This window comes from Pongo pygmaeus, chromosome 15 (genome assembly GCF_028885625.2).
Source record: "Pongo pygmaeus isolate AG05252 chromosome 15, NHGRI_mPonPyg2-v2.0_pri, whole genome shotgun sequence".
Lineage (NCBI taxonomy): Eukaryota > Metazoa > Chordata > Mammalia > Primates > Hominidae > Pongo > Pongo pygmaeus.
Window position 1 is genome coordinate 76,859,993 of NC_072388.2, and position 20,238 is coordinate 76,880,230.

General features: G+C 49.9%; 1 protein-coding gene across 5 annotated transcripts in view; it reads left to right on the forward strand.

Annotated features, from left to right (window-relative positions):
* Positions 1–12,886, forward strand: part of ADCK1 (aarF domain containing kinase 1) — a 135,442-nt gene extending 122,556 nt beyond the window's left edge. For all 5 annotated transcript variants that reach the window (XM_054447557.2, XM_054447558.2, XM_054447556.2 and 2 more), the window contains 4 exons: positions 3,400–3,549; positions 4,706–4,903; positions 10,454–10,647; positions 12,155–12,886. In XM_054447557.2, coding sequence (XP_054303532.1) covers positions 3,400–3,549; positions 4,706–4,903; positions 10,454–10,647; positions 12,155–12,326 — 714 coding nt within the window. In that variant the 3' untranslated portion in view covers positions 12,327–12,886. The remainder of the gene's footprint in view (positions 1–3,399; positions 3,550–4,705; positions 4,904–10,453; positions 10,648–12,154) is intronic.
* Positions 12,887–20,238: the final 7,352 nt, after the last annotated feature.

Consider the following 20,238-nt stretch of genomic DNA (forward strand, 5'->3'; position numbering starts at 1 on the left):
GGCTGGGCGTGGTCGCTCACGCCTGTAATCCCAGCACTTTGGGAGGCCGAGGAGGGCAGATCAAGAGGTCAGGGAGATTGAGACCATCCTGGCTAACATGGTGAAACCCCGTCTCTACTAAAAATACAAAAAATTAGCCAGGCGTGGTGGCAGGCACCTGTAGTCCCAGCTACTCAGGAGGCCGAGGCAGGAGAATGGCGTGAATCTGGGAGGTGGAGCTTGCAGTGAGCCGAGATCGGGCCACTGCATTCCAGCCTGGGCGACAGAGTGAGACTCTGTCTCAAAAAAAAAAAAAAAAAAAAAAAGTTAAGCCACTGCATGAAAAACAAACTGTGGTGTGTGTCTTATAGTGTGTAAAGTGCTTTCTCATATGTGATCCTATTTTGACATTGAATCTCAAGGTTGCTCTGTGAGCAAGTAGAGCAGGTGGGGTTAGTCCCACGTAGCTGCTAAGGGAACTTGGACCCAGACTGAGAAGAGAGGTGCCTTATCCCCAGATCTCCCATGCCCAGAGTGACAGAACCATGCCATTGGCAGGGACACCCCCTCCTGTCTCTGTCTATACTGGTGAAATCTGGTTAAAACAAACATTAGGAACAGCCCCAAATGGAAAGATACGAGGTTCAGGCAGGTGGATTGGAGGTATTGAGATGGAGCGGGCCACTCTGGTGGCTCTTCTCATGTGGATATGAGCAGCAATTGGCAGCCCCCACCCTTCCCAACCCCACCAGCAGCAGCTCACTCCTCAGAGGCAAGGCCTCCCAATCCTGAGCCCCCAGACCCTTAGGGGCCATCTTTCAATGTAGTAATAGGGGGCCCAGAGCGATTAGCAATATTTCAGAAAGCTTAAGGGAGATCATACATCTCCCCATGACAGGCCTGCCCAGACTAAATGAAATGTCATTTCTCTCCTTTTTTGGCTGGAATTCTGTCAGCTCAGTCTGGCTGCACTGCTTATCTTGGGCTGATCAGGAGCCCTGATTGGACCTTATATGCGTCCTTGACAAATAAAAATGAATGATTACTTAATAAATGCAATTGGTTTGGCAGATACAGCCTTTCAAAGCATGGCTCCGTGAAGCTCCAAAGAGCCTCACAGAAGAGGTTCTTGGTGGCATCGAGGTGGGGACTGACTTGCTGGCCCACCCAGGACCAGCCCTGGCTGGGGGCCCCCTCTCTAAGGAAGCAGACAGTGGTGGCCCTGGGGCATCTGGCATCTCAGCCTGAGTCTGAGAACTTGACCTGGGGCAAAGTCCTGCTCCTAAGGCCAACAGACACTGAGTACTGGGATGTCTGTTTCACCCCAGGAAAATGGCAGGAGCTGGAGGGCTGGCGTGGTAGCGGGCATAGTGTCTTACATCTCTTCACCTCTTAAAAACATACAATGAAAGCTAGTCTGCTCACCTTCCAGGAGTGTTATGAGGAATCAGGGGCGCTTATGAGAGTCACCAGGGCACAGCACCGTGGCATTCTCATTTACCTTCCCAGAGACCCCTGAGAGTGGGACTATTATTATTATTTCCATTTTACTGAAGCTGAGGGCATAAGCAACTTGTTTAAGGTCACAACGCTCAATTGAAAAGTGCAGAAGTGGGTGCAAGCCAGCGTAGAACAGCAGTTACTAGAAGGCTGCGGGGTCAGCTGGTGTGAATCTTGGCTCGACCCTTTTCTAGCCATGAGTAAGTTAAACCTTGATGAATCAGTTTCTCATCTGCAAATGAGGATCATAATTGTCCCTGCCTTTGGGAGGCTAATAAGGATGTCAGCTGGTTGTTACTAAAGTAGGGTCATTCTTGATGATTTAATTTGGGGCAAATTATAACTGATTGGGATTCAGAGGAGATTAATGGGATTAGAATAAACATTGAGGCAGGAACCACAGCATCTTAGGAAAACAGAGAGATGAGGGTCTCACTCATGTTGAATGCAGAGTCATAGTCACGTGTTTGCCACTGTTACAAGCAAGTGGATACATAATAGAGCCAGTCTGTGGTCCATAAATTATACCTCAACAAAGCTGTTTAATAAAGCACAGCGAGTGAGTCCCTGCTATCTTGGGAGTTTATGATAGTGGGATAGATGGTCATTAATCAAATAATCACACAAATAGTGAGCTAGTGCCCTGAAAGAAAAGGCCTTTGAGAATGTATGGCAAGAGAACCTCATTTTGCCTGGGAGGCTGGGGAGGGCTTCCTCAGAGAGGTGATGCTGACCTGGGATGGGAAGGAAGAGAGAGGGTAAGCCAGGTAAAGGGGAGATGGCAAGAATGCTCCTGGCAGCAGGAATAGCATGTGCAAAGGCCCTGAGGCCAGAAAGCACAGGGATCGCTGGGGAAGAGAAAGAGTGAATATGGCTGGAATGTCAGTGTGGTGTGAGATGACACCAGGCAGGAGGCAGGGTCTGGTCAGGTAGGACTTCGCAGCCTGGGGGAAAGAGGAGAATTTTTAAGATCCCAATCCTGTGTTCCCCACCTGTGGGCCCCAGCTCCTCTCCCCTCTGACCAGGTTAGGTTTGTTAATGACCATGGGGTCTGGCTGAGGCCGAGAGGGTTGCCTAGGGAAGCTTGTGTCCTGGGGTGTCAGCTTTCTGGGTCGAGCATCTCTTTGTCCCCTGGAAACCTGTCAACAGACCCTCTACGGGCCCAGGTCTGGCTTTATTCAGCAGCTGTTCCTTAGCTGGGAAGAGGCTTTTAGCTTTAATAAAAAAGGGACTAGAGATAAGAAGACTGCCTCGTCAGGGAGAGCAGCAGTGACAGGATGATTTAAACGGCTTCTCTAGTGTCATTTCTTCTGTGCAGACATCATAAATCAGATTAGCATTGAGCTCTGGCAGGGAGGGGAGCAGGGAGAGGGGAGACGGGCCTGTGACTCTGGGTCCACCTGGCACAGGCCTGGAGCAGGTGGGGCAGCCCCAGAGGAGGCGGTGGGGTCGCCTGCTCCTGATCCTCAGCCCCCCCACCCTGTTCTTTGGAGAAGGGGTGAGTGGAATGACTCCCCCAGCCCAGCTTTTCAGCCCATTCTCAGCTTTGGGGGAAAAATGGAGAAGGACTGATAAAAGGGTATAGAGGAGAGAAATGGGGGACAAGTGGAGGGGCGGGTGTGGGAGGTGGAGAGTGCAGTTCTCCTACCTAATCACATGTTCACATCACCTCGAACTTTAAAAAATACTGGTGCCTTGTACCACCCACATGGTTTCATGGTTCTAAGGTGCAGCTAAAGTTAAGAAATCTTAAACTCAAAAAGTATGTCATCTCAAACAATCACTCCCACCACAACCGCTCCGGTCCACCGATTTTTCTCTGGCCTCCCCTTAAAAGTGACCACATTGAGAGACCAGATAGAGGTCCCTGAGATAGATGTGAGTGGAGAGGAGCTCCCACCTGCCCCGCTTCTCTTTCAGATATCACGCCACCTGGGCAAGATGTATAGTGAGATGATCTTCGTCAATGGCTTCGTGCACTGCGATCCCCACCCCGGCAATGTACTGGTGCGGAAGCACCCCAGCACGGGAAAGGCGGAGATTGTCCTGTTGGACCATGGGCTTTACCAGGTAGAAGAGGCCTTTGTTACCCAGCCCTGGGGCCTCTGGGGTTAGAGTCTGCCGACCACTCTATTAGCTGCAGAACCGGGAGGGAGATAACGAGGGTAGCTGGAAGGGACCCTGCCCTTTCCCTTGGAGCTGTCATTTTGTGCAAGTCACTGTCACAGAGCTCTCAGAGCTTCAGCTTCCTCCTCGTGAAGGTGAGGGTGACGGTACCCCCTTTACAGGCTATTGTGAGGAGTAGATGGAAATAGGCTTGTATGTTAGATTGTACTTTCCCATGGAGCCCCAGGCTAGCAAGGATCCTCAGAAGTGAGCTGTCCTCTGCATGAGCTGGGACTTTATGGGGAATGAGTAACTACATGTTTAGGCCTAGTGAGGATATACTACTTAGTGGGAAAGGGGCAGGCAGCCAATGGGGGCTGGAGGGCCTCAGACTGTGTCCTCAGGATGCAGATCTGGTTCAAAGGAGCCAGGAGCTCCTACTTGGAAGATGAGAAGTTCACTGCCAATCGGGGCCTCAGGGGATTCTGCTCCTTCTCTCAGTGACCTGATCCTACATCCCAGAATCTTGGCCTCTTCTGAAAGGCTTAACGAAGTGGAATGCATTAGTTTAGGGTAGGCTAGCTGTTTTCACATGTGGCCCCAAAATGACAGCCCAGATACAGCAGAAGCCTAATTGCTTGCTCACATGACAGTCCTGGATGGGTGGAGGAGCCTGCCAGGCTCTGCCTCCCAAGCCTCACCAGAGGTGATGGTGCTGGCAGCTGGCGGCAGGGTGAGGGCTTGGAGGAGCGTGCAGGGGAAAGTTTCTGCACTTCCAGGCCTGGAAGTGGAGCTTCTGCCACATTCCATCAGTTGGGCTCATGCTGAGGACCACATCTAACTTTGAGGGAGGCTGAGAAAGGAGGCTGTACCTGGGAAGAGGAGGAGAATGTAGACTTGGGTGGGCAGTTGATAGTCACTACCACTCAGGGTCAAGGCTTGCCAAAGAGTTGCTTTGAACTTGAAGCTTCAGGGATGGCAGAGCTCTGGGGGAGAAACAGATGTCGTGGGAAGGCACAGTCCTCACTGTTGTCTTTTGCAATGGTTGGCATCAGCCAGGGACTTGGGCCTTTGGTGGGGAGACGAGGCTTAGGTCCCACCACTGCTGCCTTCACCCTAGGTGCTCACAGAAGAATTCCGCCTGAATTACTGCCACCTCTGGCAGTCTCTGATCTGGACTGACATGAAGAGAGTGAAGGAGTACAGCCAGCGCCTGGGAGCCGGGGATCTCTACCCCTTGTTTGCCTGCATGCTGACGGCGCGGTCATGGGACTCGGTCAACAGAGGCATCAGCCAAGCTCCCGTCACTGCCACTGAGGTAGGGGTCCCCTCCAGGCCCTGCCTCTTCCTAAATGCAGAAGGCAGGGCTAGAGGTGGCCTGTGGACTCCTTCCAAGTAGGGTCTAAGAGTCTAGACTGGTGGGCTGTGTGTTGGTGGGGGGAAGAATTGGAGCTATATTGGATAAGAAGAGAAAGACAAGGAGAATAATGCCCTGGATGGAAGGAGGGAAAGGGGGTGATACCTCCCTAGCTCCCCTCCAAGTCTTTTCAGTCTGGAGGAAACAGGGGCACATTAACCATAATATCTCAGACTTCTGTAGCTTTAGCTCTGACCTGCTCACACTAGATTCCAGGCCTTCCCCAAGTTCTCCCACAAGACCTCTGGGAATCCTTAGAGACTATCTCTTAAGTAAATCTGGCAGTACTTCTGCTGTGTCCTGCCTGGCACTGTCTCCAATCACATGGCTCCTCTAAGGCACCAAGCTGAGAGAGCCCTTCACTTCTCCGGTGGCACTCAAGCAGGGGTGCTCATCTCATTGTCTGCAGACTTTTTTTTTTTTTTTTTTTAATGAGACGGAGTCTAGCTCTATCACCCAGGCTGGAGTACAGTGGCATGATATCGGCTCACTGCAACCTCTGCCTCCCGGGTTCAAGCGATTCTCCTGTCTCAGCCTCCTGAGTAGCTGGGACTACAGGTGCACGTCAACATGCCTGGCTAATTTTTGTGTTTTTAGTAGAGACGGGGTTTCGCCATGTTGGCCAGGCTAAAGCAGCTTTTTTGTGGTCATTATTTGTAGCTCATTTCTCCATTTCACCTAGACAAGAGTCTCATGGAGGAGTCTGGGCTAGGAGACACATCGGGAGCACCTCCACCCGGTACTCAGACCCACCTCTGCTTGCACGACAGAAGCTTATGGGGGCGAGCTTATTCCTCCTGGCTCAGGGTGGGCTCCCTTCCAGGAGGCTTTTCCAGCCTCCAGAATTGGCTGCTGTCTTCACAGCCTATTAATTTGCCAGACCCACTTAGACTTGCCTGAATCCACATGGGGGATGGCCTTGGGCTCCAGCTGAGGCCCCTGCTCACCATCAGGGACAGGGTTCTGCCTGTACAGTCAGAAAGCCCTGGGCTCCAGCGCCTCCTCTTCCTTACAGTGTGACCTTGGGTGGTCCTCATCACCTCTTTGAGCCTCAGGGTAAGCCGCTTACCCTGTAAGCTGCTTTGTGATAGGCAGCTTTGGGAATGGCTAGATCCAGATTCTCAAATGATGTCATCAAAGAGGCCATCCGTCCCCATCTCTCAGCTCCACTTTTCTCCAAGTTGACATCCTTCTCCAGCAAGCCTGGTGGCAAAGATGACGACCAACTCTTGGCTTCTACAGCCTTGAAGCCTGTCATCTCAAAGGAAGAGAGACAATTTTCCTCTTTTGTAAAATAGGGATAGGGATGATAAGGATAATTTCCGCTTTATTGACAGTGCATATAAAGTGCTTACCCATAGTTCTTGAAGTTCGTTCTTTTGACAAACATTTGTTTTTGCTGGGCTGTGGGTATGAGCTGAGGATCCCATGATGAACAGGCAGACAGGCCTTCTGTGTAATTTACACTTTGGTTGAGGGAAACAGACAGTAAACAAGTGAACAAACAGGTGAATGGAATAATTGCAGGTTGTCAGTGCCCTGGACGAAACAAGTAGGGTGCTGTGAGTAAGGGGGTGGGGCAGCACTCAGAGAAGACCTGGCTTGAGGAGGTGACGTTTCAGCTGAGGCCCAAAGCACAAGAAAGGCACCAGTTCCAGGAAGAACTTGAAGGACACATTCCAGGCACACTCAAGCCAAGGGGAAAGAAAGCGTTTGGTATGGCCCAGAGCGTGGTGAGGAGGACAGTGGGATAAGAAGACGGAGGAGCCGTGGGCGGGAAGATCATCACGCAGGGTCTTAAAAGCCACGGGAAGATGTTCCAACTAATTCTCAGCACCAAACAAAGCCCTTGCTAGGCTCTAAGCAGGAGAGGGAGATGCCCAGGCTTGCTCTTTTTAAGTCTCTCTCTTGAGTGGGGTGAGATGAGTGGTGGCGATCATTTAGGAGCCTGGGCCAGGACTCCAGGTTGAGAGATGACAGGGGCTCAGGCTACACTGGTGGCAACAGAGATGGAGAGAGGCAGTGGAGCCAAGGTGTGTTTTGGAAGTAAGATTGAGTTTCTGTAGGGTTGGATGTGGAGAGGAGGGAAAGGGCAGGGCCAAGGCTGCATCATAGCTTTTTGGGATGAGTTTTATGGTGGGGGATGGTGCTACTTCCTATCACAGGGAAGACTGGGAAGGACATATTTGGGATGGGGTAGTCAACAGTTCTCTTGAGCAGGTAGAGATGTCATGGGCAGCTAAGACTGGAGTTCACAGAAGAGGTCTAGACTTAAAATACAAATTTAAGAGTCTTCAGGGTAAGGTGATATTTAAAACCTCAGGCCTGGATGAGGTCACATGGCATGTACTAGGTTCTCAGTATATATTTGTTTTTATTAACTAAGATAGAATTTTTTTTTTTTTTTTTTTTGAGACAGAGTTGCACTCTGTTGTCCAGGCTGGAGTGCAGTGGCACGATCTTGGCTCATTGCAACCTCTGCCTCCTGGGTTCAAGTGATTCTCCTGCCTCAGCCTCCTGAGTAGCTGGGATTACAGGCATGTGCCACCACACCCAGCTAATTTTTGTATATTTAGTAGAGACGGGGTTTCACCATGTTGGCCAGGATGGTCTCGATCTCCTGACCTTGTGATCCACCTACCTCGGCCTCCCAAAGTGCTGGGATTACAGGCATGAGCCACTGTGCCCAGCCTGTTTTTGCATTCTTATTCATTGATAAAGACTGTTTAAATGCCAGTCCTTTGAAAAAGTCTTGTCTCTTCCAGAAAGCCTGGTCCTATCACCTTTGCCAAAAGTCACCCCTTAATACTTGTATTACTAACAAGGCAAGTACACCATGCCCCTTGTAGTTATTTGTCGTACGCCTTAACTCTCCAACTATGTGGTGAGCACCTGGAGGGCAAAGACCCCGTGTTGTACATCTTTTTATAAGGTCTCTGCCATCCTGGGACTGGCTGTGATAGAGGAGCATTTGTGAACATTCTGGAGATACTTACTCCATTTGCTCACTTTGGACAGCCCAGATAGATCATAAAGTTAGCTACTCCAGGTCAGCCTGATCTCAGGGATCCACAGGCTCGGTCTTTCTGAGCCCTGCTGTCATTGAGGATTAGGGGAACCTCCAACATTGTATGAGGGAGAATGTTTTCCCCAACTCACTGTGGCTTAAACATAAGGAATTTGTTCTCTCTCCTACAAGAAGCCTGGAGATGGGTGGGTTAGCTCAGTGGATCAACAAATTCAGGTCCCTGGGCTAACTCGTGATTCTCTGGGCTTTCTGTTACAATTCCAAGTTGACTATGGTGGTTCCAAGCTTTACATCTTCATTCAGTGGTGGCTAGAGGCAGGAATAAGGCACCATGTCTCCTTATATCATTTAAGAGCAAGAAAACCTTTCCTAGAAGTGTCGGCCTCCCTCCAACAGCCTCCTCTTGCCTCATTGGCTGAAGCAGGTCACGTGTCCATGCCTAAACCCGTCATGTGGCAAGGGGCTGAGATCTCAGAGCCAGCCCTGGCTGAACTCAATCCAGATTCCCTGCTGGGGCCAGGGAGGGGCTGTACCTCCCTACGGAGCATGACCCCAAGGGATCAAGTGAACAAATTTTTTTTTTTTTTTTTGAGGCAGAGTCTCGCTCTGTTGCTTAGGTTGGAGTGCAGTGGTGTGATCTCAGCTCACCACAACCTCTGCCTCCCGGGTTCAAGCGGTTCTCCTGCCTCAGCCTCCTGAGTAGCTGAGACTACAGGCGTGTGCCACCATGCCTGGCTAACTTTTGTATCTTTAATAGAGATGGGGTTTCACTATGTTGGCCAGGCTGGTCTCGAACTCCTAACCTCGTGATCTGCCCGTCTTGGCCTCCCAAAGTGCTAGGATTACAGGTGTGAGCCTGGGTTCTTTTAATAAAGGAGATTGGGGTGAAGACTTAGGTAGATACCCAACAGGGTCTACTGCAGACACCCACCATCAGGATGTGTCTTAGCTGGAGACTCTGCTGCTCTGAGAGCTGTGCCCTGGTAGTAGCCTGGGTGAGTGAAGGAGCTGAGAGGCTGTTGCCAGGCCAGTCCTGACCGTGCTGAGAGGGGGGTCCCTGTGGTGAGCGGGGACTTGTAGCTGTGGCCGTAGGTGCCTCTTGAGGTCTGGCTTTGTGTTGAGATGTTCCAGTCTGATAGCTCCTGCCTGAGAGGCAGTTCAAGACATTTCAAGTTTTGCAGTGACTCTGTTCTCAGCAGCCCACACATGCTCCTGACAGGACTGAGAGCCCTGCTGCTTCGGAGAGAAATAGGGTGGTAAAGCCTTTCAGCAGCACCCCGGGTCTCCTCAGTATGACTTGGCACTGATTGCTTCCTCAGACCTTATCTCTGGTGACCTTCCCAGTGCTGCTGGGAGGTGGGCACAGAGGGTATTGGCATTCCCAATTTTTGGGTGAGGACACTAAGTTGAAAGAGATTAGAGGACTTACCCAGAGTCGTGGAGTCCTGCGGTGAGGTGAGGAGGTGTGGTATTGCCAGATGGTGAGGGCACAGGCTCGGGAGCTGGACTGCCTGGGTTCACGTCCCATCTCACCACTTACTAGCCCTTAACTTCTCAATGCCTGTTTCCTCATCTTAAATGGGGATAATACACCGATAGGGTTGTTGTGAGGATTAAATCAATTAATACGTGCCAACACTGTCAAAGTGCCTGACTTCTTTAGTAAATGCTCAATATATGGTGCTTATCGTCACCATCATCATCATATCTATGGAGACTGAAAAGGGATCAGAACCACACTTATATTTAGGATTTGGCTGGGGGCATTTATCTGCCTAGAGCTGTGAAGAGTGTAGGGACAGGGATCGTGGGGAGGCCAGATCCCAAACTTAAAGACCAGGTAGGTCAAGGGCTGTGGGGATGACCAGCATGAAGGGCTAATCCTGGATCCTAGGCCAGGGCATCAGACCTTGGGCCACAGGTGGGATGAGACTGACTCCCATGCGAGGACGGTGGTAAGCAATGGAGCATGAGCAGCAGCATGGTCTGGTGGGGTGCAGGCTATGGGGCAAGACTTTGGAGCTGGGTTGAAGTCAGGTCAGCCTGAGCTAGGCTTGGAGGGGTAGGAGACCAGACTCAGCTGGTACTGGCTTCTGGGGGTCCTTCCAGACCCGATCTAAAATTGTGGCCGGTGAAAAAGCCTTGGAGAATAACCTGGTCTCTCTCAATGTATCCTGTGTCACATCCAACGCTTTCCTAGAAGTTTGGCTGAGACATCCCCTTCTGGGTGTGTCAGGCTATACAGTGCCTTGTGCTAGACTTCTCTATGGGGAGTGCTCCTAGCAGTGCCAAGACAGCGGTGCCTGAAGCTCCCTCTTGGGGCTTCTTTGCAGCCCTCTGGTCACAGCCTGCCAGACCCCTGCCACCCCTGGCCCCACTGCCCATACCAACCATCTGTTTCTGTTGCCCCATTGCTGCCTCAGGACTTAGAGATTCGCAACAACGCAGCCAACTACCTCCCCCAGATCAGCCATCTCCTCAACCACGTGCCGCGCCAGATGCTGCTCATCTTGAAGACCAACGACCTGCTGCGTGGCATTGAGGCTGCCCTGGGCACCCGTGCCAGCGCCAGCTCCTTTCTCAACATGTCACGTTGCTGCATCAGAGCGCTAGCTGAGTGAGTGTGGGCTCCTCCCTCTCCTCTCCTCCTAGCCCCCTGGCCTGCCCCAGGGGTCCTGCTTTTGCTGCCACCTTTCCCACCAGTCTACAGGGCGCTACCTGAGCTTCCCAATCTCCAGATCTCCCTGCAGGAAAAGTTAAAGTTTGAAATGTTTTCTGAGAGTCTCAGCCCCATCTAAGTATCCCAATTTTGAGGTCAGGAAGCCCTGATGTGTATCTCTCCACTAATTGGTCCTGGGACTTGTCAGCCAGGCCAGTGCTCTTTGTCCTGTAGGTGAGACTGTGACTCAGGTTCTCTTGATCTCAGATCTTTTTATTTATTTATTTATTTAATTTATTTATTTTCTTTTGTGAGACACAGTCTGACTCTGTCCCCCAGGCTGGAGTACAGTGGTATGATCTCAGCTCACTGCAACCTTCATCTCCCGAATTCAAGCGATTCTCCTGCCTCAGTCTCCCGAGTAGCTAGAATTACAGGCACCCACCACCATGCCCAGCTAATTTTTGTATTTTTAGTAGAGACGGGGTTTCACCATGTTGGCCAGGCTGGTCTTGAACTCCTGACCTCGAGTGATCCACCTGCCTTGGCCTCCCAAAGTCCTGGGATTACAGGCATGAGCCACCATGTCCGGCCTCAGATCTTTTTAGATGCCTCAGCACCTTTGGGCATTAATGAGAAAGAGAAGTGTGCTTCCTCAGGGGGCTAGTTCCAGAGGAAAGAGGGTTGCAGGCTCTATTACTGAGTGTGACGAATACATCGGAAGGGCCACGCCCTGGATGATTGTTCTCACTCAAGAGAGGAAGCCTAGATGATGCCCAATTTCCAGCCCTTCCATGCTGGGAATGGACCATTCTGGGAACCTGTCTGGTGAAGGGAGATTTGACCACATATATCACGTACCCACTATCAAGTATTGAATTAGTTTACAGCATAATATACTGCACACTGAAAGGGCCAACTTTGATTTATTCTTCCTCTGAGGGTTCAGGAAATGAAGTCTTGAATAGGTCATCATCATAAACACTAGTTTTCATCATGTCCTTTTGTTGATGCAGAAGGGATTGAGCTGGGCTGAATTCATAATGGCCTTAGCTTCCCAGGACCACCTGACCAGGTTTCCAAGTGATTCTTATCCTTAGAAAGTTTGGAAAGGCTTTGACTATTTTTGAGTTTGGGGGATTCTTGGTTGGCATACATTTACTATGCTTTTGGAAAAAGAAACATTGGAATGTTCTACCCAATGGGTTTATTAGACCATTGATGCCCTGTGAAACAACTGCTTTTGTTTATTCCACTTATTTGAAAAACTCCTTTGAAATATTTGATTTCCTCTGGCTCCTGATTGGGTAGTGGTATAGTATGATCCTGTATCCAAGAGTAGTCCCTAGGGGCAGAGAGCTGGTGAGTTGGCCAAAGCCACCATCTTTAGTTTTTCTAAATGATACAGAGCTAGTGTTTCCTGCCTCTTTATCTCTTTTCTCCTTTTTTCTTTCCCTTCTTCCAGGCACAAGAAGAAGAATACCTGTTCATTCTTTAGAAGGACCCAGATCTCTTTCAGCGAGGCCTTCAACTTATGGCAGATCAACCTCCATGAGCTCATCCTGCGTGTGAAGGGGTTGAAGCTGGCCAACCGGGTCTTGGCCCTAATATGCTGGCTGTTCCCTGCTCCACTCTGAGTGGAATTGCTCTCCCTGCCCCATTCTGGTGTCTTTCCACTCCTCAGCCCCTCGTCTTGCCTCCACCCAGCTGCTCCATTTTTGCCACATCGTGGCCCGCAGCCCCAGAGTCACTGTCCATGTCACCATCCTCCTCCTCCTTTGGAATCCTCTCCGCACACTGTGGCCCTTGTCTCAGGGCCACAAGCTGAACTGTGGCATAGCTCTCTCTTCTTCTCCAAGAAGACTCAGCAGCCTACATTCCCATTCCTGGTATGTGCCATTGGGTTGGATGTCCCCGCTACTTCCATTAACCCTTCCCATTGTCAAGATGTGCCACGGGTGCCACTGGGGGCACACTGAACTTGTAGGGAGTGTGATTTTGTTGGAGGTGAACATGGTCTCTGAACTTGACAGAGAACACCTTCCCTTTCCTTGCCATGTCACCCTCCAGAGGAAGTCACACCTCAGCGAGGTGGTTTGGCATCCGGGGCCAACTCCATTACAGCTATGAGCTCACTGCTGTCAGTGACCTTTGGTGTTCTCTGTACTGTGTTTCAATAAAAACTCCTTCAAGGTTGCAGGGTTTGTCCATCATAACTCACTGGCCTCCCACCTGACCCCAGGCACGTGCCCTTCCAGAGTGTGCTCATGGTCCTCGCCAAGGGCTTATGGTTCCTCTTGGTTGCTGCTTCCTCAGGGTTTCCCAGGGAGATCTAGGGAACAGAAGGCCAGGGGCTGTTTGGTGGGATTTTTCTTCTAGGTTGGGAGTTCACCTACAATGCCCATTAGGTCAGAGTGGACCTGAATTGAGTATTGGTGTGATCTTCTGCTTGGCTTCTTGCTCCTGTAATCCTTCCAACCTGTGGGGCCACTTCCACTGTGGGGCCACTTCCTGCTTCCTGGGGGTTTCTCTCACCTTCCAAGACTCAGACTCTGGTTGGAGGAGTTAAGAAGCCCAAGGCCAGGAACTCAGAGGCTCAGCTGAAACCTTGGACCTTGTTTTTCTGTGACCTGGGCACCAACCTTGTTCTACTGTTTCCTGACTTATCCCTTTGGTTCTCATTCAGTGGCCCCAGTTTTAGGCCTGGAATTCTACTTCTCTCTCCCCAGTTCTTCTGGAGACCTTAGTCCTCTTGCTGAAACCTCCGTCACTGTGGCTAGGTTTTCACTGGGAAACTTCTGTGTTTCTACCCCATTGCTTGCTGCCAGCACTGCCTCTCCCCCCAGCCTGGTTGTCTGCTTCTGTTTCTTGGACATTCCTAAGCTCCTGCTCTAATTCCCATGTCTTTGTCTTTGGCAGGTCCTACTGTCTGCTTTCACGGACAGTAATTGTATTTGAGCCTCTCTGATCTTACTTCACCCAATTCACAAGGGCAGAAAAAATCCTGAATTTGAGCCTAATTTTCTGTACTCTTTATTCATAGTACAGCAAGAAGATTTTTCAGTGATCAGCGACAATTCACAATCCTTTTATTTCCCGAAAGAATTAATTGTTCTTAGTGACCGGTTGGATGCACCCAGGGACCTGAGAGTATAATTTGCAATATCTGATTATTAATCATGAGGATGTGTGCTGCATAGTATATTTTATGGTGTCTTTTATAGCCACTGAAGTAAATATAAATGTCCTTTCTGTTCGAGGTCATGATTACTTGCTTTTTAGTTTGGGTATGTGTAATGGTTGGCTTCCTACTGTCCTGGGATCTAAAACATCAGCATGGTGCCAGTGGGCCCAGCACCCAGAACAGTTAGCTGGGGTGAGCAGAGAGGCAAGAAGAGTTGGGAGTATGGGACTGTGTGAAGATAGCAAGGGAGGAGGTGGATGTTTACTGAGTGCCTTCCATATGTGAGAGCCTGTGTTAGGCTCTGCAAATATGTTACATCATTGAGTTGTCCCATCAGCTCTGTGATGGAGGGGTTATTAGCCTTATGTTACAGAGGTGGGAACCAAGGCTCAGAGAGGTTTAGTAATTTGCCTGTGGTCACACAGCTGCTGAGTAGTGGCCTGTGGTTTTTAATTTTTTTCTTTTAAATTATACAGTGCTGTAGAGATGGAATACATTTGCTCCTTGGGCTGTCTTATATGCCTGAGTTTGGGTCTCAAATGTCCTAAATTCAGAGGAAATTGGATTTACAGGAGTAGGGTAAGGGGAGGAAGTAGATGGGTAAAGAAGGCAAAAGCCCTGGAAGATGCAGACCACCACCAGATGTTACCCAGGGCCTCAGACAGGATGGACCTGGACCACTACATTTCTGCAGTGCAGTTCTGACACTAACCAGCTGCAGTTAGTGCAAACTGCAGTCTTGAGGACACAGTTCCCCACCAGACTGCCCTCACTTCAGCCACAAGCTTCAGGTGTGGGGGGCCCCAGACCACCTGTACTTCTGACCACCTACAAATTTGGGGATTCCCATAGCCCCTTCGTGTTTGATAGTTTGCTAGAGTGATCCACAGAACTCAGGAAAGCACTCTACTTGTAATTACAGTTTTAATATAAAGGATACAACTCAGGACCAGCCACATGAGCCACACAGGGGAGATCTGGGAGGGTCTTGAGTGCAGAGCTTCTGTGTCCTCTCCCCATGGGATTAAGGGGCATCACCTTCTTGGCACATCAATGCGTTCACCAAGCTTCAGTGTTCAGAGTTTTTATTGGGGTCCCATTACACAGGCATGATTGATTGAATCATGGGCCACATTAAATGAACTCAATCTCCAGTTTCTTTCCCGTCCCCAGAGGAGGCTGGGGTGATCTTGCCCCCACTAAAGTCATCTAGTTAGTGTAAACTTAGGTGTGCCACAAGGGGCACACCATGAATAACAGACATTCCTGTCCCTTGGGAGTTTCCAGGGATTTAGAGGAACCAGCACAAAGACCAGGCAAATTCTTTATTATTTGACAACCACTGTTGTGTGTTCTTGACTTATCCTGGGGCTGTGGTAAGCTTTTATTGACTGGCTGCTGTCCTGGGCCTTCTACTTGGCTTGGGAGGAGTCATCTCTGGAGTTCAAATCCATAGGAGAACCCTCTCTCCCGGATCTTGTTCTGCAGTTCAGAAACACTCGGGTGAACTTTGCCCTGATCCCTTCTCTCTCCTGTGGAATTTGCCATGAGGGTTGGCCATTGATTTGGGTTTGGTGCTTTTCAACAAAATTCTGCAACTTCCCCCACCCCCCAGCAGTGATAATGTCTCTCTGCAAGGCATCGCCAGTTTTGATGAATGTTTTCTCTTAACAGGTGGATACTTCTTATTTAATCTAGTTGTTGGCCTCTTTGATTTAGGCAACATAGCTATTATTCCTCCTCCCTCTTCTTAGGTGAAGGGAAGAGGAATTCTGACCCTGGCCCACTTGGTCCAGAGCCTCTCAGATATGTAAGTGTAGATGTCCTGGCTTATGGTACAGTGCTCATAAGCATGCAAGCATTTAGAATTGTACCATTTGTCTGGGCATGGTGGCTCATGCCTGTAATCCCAGCACTTTGGGTGGCTGAGGTGGGCAGATCACGAGGTCAGGAGTTAGAGACCAGCCTGGCCAGTATGGTGAAACCCCATCTCTACTAAAAATACAAAAATTAGCCAGGCATGGTGGCGCGTGACTTTGCTGTGGAAGCAAAGTCTATTATAAAAACACAAAAATTAGCCAGGCATGGTGGTGCCCGCCTGACACCTCCCCAGCTACTCTGGAGGCTGAGGCAGGAGACTCGCTTGAACCCGGGAGGCGGAGGTTGCAGTGAGCTGAGATTGTGCCACTGCACCCCAGCCTGGGTGACAGAGCAAGACCCTGTCTCAAAAAATAAAAATAAGAAATAGAATTGCACCATTCTTTGTGTTTTTCAGGGGTGTTGAAATCTGTGTATTTAAAAAGCTGCACATGCTGTCATCTGTCATGAGGTGCTGCTTGGTCATCAGGTTAACTTCTGCAGCATTCCTAGCCTACTCTCAAGATCAGAGATGGTCTGTTTCAGCATTACAGAATGCCCAGGGCCCTGCTGCCACAGCTTCAGGGCTCTAAAACTGCGAGCATCTAATATAATCTCAGAAAACATAGTGGCTCCAAGAGGCACCCCAGCAAATCCTGGGCAATGGAATTTGTTGGGAGGTTTGAAGTAGCTCTCAGCTTAGGCAAATGTGAGTCTTAAATGGAGTCACACAGAGTGGCACTTGGGACTTAAGTGGTTAGGAAGAGTGTAGCCACGAGGAGCTAGGATCCAAGCTGGGAGCTGGTGTATGATCTCAACAGGATGAAAGAACCACAGAGGGTGGTGTCTTCCTGGCAGCCTGCCCCAGTGGAGCGGTGCTATTTCTTGGGCTAGATCAGGAGGGCCCATATTTAAAGAGAGGTCCTGAATGCCAAGTGACCGAGTACTACTGCCACTGGTAACTCATCAAATGGGAACTGTGGGAAGACCAGCTCCCGTCACCCGCCCCCCATCACCACCCCCTGCTGCAGCCCACCCTACAAGCCTTAAGTCCGCAAAACATTTTGGTAAAAGCTGTTTGGGGCTGGGGGTGGTGGCTGACGCCTGTAATCCCAGCACTTTGGGAGGCTGAGATGGGTGGATCACTTGAGGTCAAGAGTTCGAGACCAGACTGACTGACATGGTGAAAATCCGTCTCTACTAAAAATACAAAAATAATTAGCTGGGCATGGTGGCGGGTGCTTGTAATCCCAGCTACTCGGGAGGCTGAGGCAGGAGAATCGCTTGAACCCGGGAAGCAGAGGTTGCAGTGAGCCAAGATGGCACCATCGCACTCCAGCCTGGGCAACAGGAGTGAGAAACTCTGTCTCAAAAAAAAGCTGTTTGGTAAGGAACCATTTGTTCAAAAAGCCTCTGCCCTTCTTCCTGTTTTTCCTTTTTGTCCCCTTCCTCCTTGCTTCCTTCTCCCTGTCTCTCCCACTCTTTCCTTCCTGGGAAGCAAAGTCTGTTATAGGGCTGTACAGGCTCACTTAGTTTTCACTCCTTTACTGAAGGAAGGACAGGATCAGCCCTCGGAAGGGTAAACGTTAAACCCTGGGCTCTACCTGCCGTGTCCTTTTCCTTGCAGTCAGTACCTCCTGGCCTGGTTTGCTTGGTTTCTGCAGAAGCTACCTCAGTCCTGCCATCAGCTATGTAGGACACCCTCCCAGCCAGGTCGCTGTGCTCCTGGCCAGCACTGCTGGGGGCAGTGAAGGCTTTTTCTGCCCATTTCTGCTTTTGGCTTGCTTATTGCAGAGTTCCTCTGATGTTTGCTCCTATTTTTCACTTTCCTGTGTGCGAGAAGAAAGGATAGACTCTTAAGACTGGTGAAATGATGGATATTAAGCCTCCCTGATCCCTACCATTTCAGCTCCTATTTCCTCATTCCCTCTCCCTGCACATTCATTCTAGAGCAATCCCTCTCAGATTTTCATGCATAAATGCATAAATTGGGATCTTGTTAAAATGCAGGTTCTGACTCAGTGAGTCTGGGATGAGGCCTGAGTTTTTTGCATGTCTAACCAGCTCCCAGGTGATGCTGATGCTGCTGGTCCATACTTTGAGTTGCAAGGATCTAGGTCAGTGGTTCTGAACGTGTGTTCCCAGGACCAGCAGCACACTCATCACCTGGGAACTTGTTGAAACATGCAGATTCTCAGGCCTCACTCCAGACTCACTGAATCAGAAATTCTGGGGGAGACCCACCCATCTGTTTTAATAAGCCTTCATGGGGATTCTGATGCTCACACTTGGATTCAAAGTCACTGATCTATGGTTCTCAACCCTATCTGCCCAGAGCAACCACCTGGAAAGCTTCAAATGCTCACAATTCTGATTTAATTGGTTTGAATTGGGGCAAGGCATCTTTCTGAGACAGGGCCTCACTCTGTCGCCCAGGCTGGAGTACAGTGGTGCGATCACAGCTCACTGTAGCCTTGACCTCCTGAGCTCAGGTGATCCTCCCACCTCAGCCTTCCAGGTACCTTGGACTACAGGCATGTGCCACCATGCCTGGCTATTTTTTTTTTTTTTTTTGTACAGATGGGGTCTCGCTATGTTGCCCAGGCTGGTCTTGAACTCCTGGGTTCAAGTGATCTGCCCGCCTCGGCCTCCCAAAGTGCTGGGATTAGAGGTCTGAGCTGCTGCACCTGGCCAGGGGCCAGGCATTTTTTTTAGAATTGTGTTTTGTCTTTAGATTGCATCAATTTCCTCACTAATGTCCTCTGTGTCCCAGGATCCCATCAAGGATGCCCCCTGGCATTACGTTGTTATGTCTCCTTAGTGTCTTCCCATCTGTGACAGTTTCTCTGACTCTCCTTGTCTTTCATGGCCTTGACACTTTTGAAGAGTACTGCTCAGGTGTTTTGTAGAATGTGTCTCAGTTTGAGTTTGTCTGGTGTTTTCTCGTGATTAGACTGGGGTTAGGGGTTTTGAAACAAACACAACACAGGTGAAAGTGGCCCTCTGATTGCATCCTATCCAGAGAACAAGATATCAACATGACTTACTGCTTTTGTTCTTTAATGCTCACCAGTCAGGGTTGGGACTACTGCTTCAGGCTCTCACCCCTTCCAGGTGTCTTCCAGAGAAGGAAGAAATGCAGCTCATGAACCCCACCTGTGGGCATTAGGCAGCACCTCTTTGAGATTAGGAGAGCCTGGCTACTCCCAAATTAAAAGGCGCTCGGGAAACTAAAAGCTGCAGATATGCTGCAAGAAGGTAATACAAAGGGTGGTGTGGCTTTCATGTTTATATTGACCACAAATTCACTCTTTATGCATACACACAAATGTAATGACAAATGGATGTAACATCAGAAACATGAACATTGAGCCCTTCTTCCCAAAAGGTAGGTCTGGCACTACGGATTTTGTTTTCCAGGCATATTTGCGGTTCTAGAAATGGGATTCCCCAGTGGGGTGTTGGCATGGAGCTCTCTGATCAGTCCCCATGAGTGGTGGGCTTGGAACCCTCTGCACCAACCCAACCTGGCAGCCACCTGTTGGTGCCCAGCAGAGGGGCCAGCCAGTGTCTCACCTGAGCTGGTGGCCAGCTGTATCAAGCCCATGAGCCCCGGGTAATGAATGTTGGAAGTGGTCAGTGGCCCTTTCTATAGGTGGGTAATCATGGAGAGGGAAGGCTGGAGGGACAGATGGTCAGCAGTGTGGACTTTTCTCTCCAAAGTTGACCTTGGGTGGGACATGAAGCCCTTCCTGTCTCCCCAGGCTGCTGAACTGGGGACAGAGGTCAGGGACTCTGGCTGTTCCCTGTCCTCTTGGAACTGTCAGGACAACTCAGCTGTCAGGGCTGTGTAGTGGGTAGGAGGTCTCCTTCCCTGCCCACTGCTTGCTTTCTCTTGCTAAAAGTAAGCATGTACACATCAGCATCTACAGACCTCTGTTGATGGATGGTGAACTCAAGGACCCAGCCCTTAATTATGACCCCACACTGCCTGTCTCTGAAGGCAGCATAGGGTTGTAATTAAGGGCTGGGCCCTTGAGTTGGCCTAAGCTCAAATCCTTTTGCCCTCAGGGTTCTGTGTGATCTTGGGCAAGTAACCCAACCTCTCTGGGCCTCAATTCCCAAATTTGAATGGTGGAGATAATAGTACCTGCCTCATAGGGTACATTGGGAGGATCAAGTTAGATAATAGATACTGTGTACTTGGAGAAGTGTTTGGAGAAGATAAACCATAGTAAGTCCTCCATAAATATGTTTTATTTTTATTATTAGCTGCTGTGGCTATTTCCAACCCTCTTAGCTCTTGCTTTCCCAGCCTCCCTTGCAGCTAGAAGTGGCACATGACATGCGAGGTGAAGGGGAATCTTATGGAGGGCTTCTGGACAAGTTGTTCTGTTCTTGTTTTAATTAGAGATGGGGTTTCATCATGTTGGCCTTGCTGGTCTTGAACTCCTGGCCTCAAGTGATCTGCCTGCCTCAGCCTTTCAGAGTGAGCCACCACATCCGGT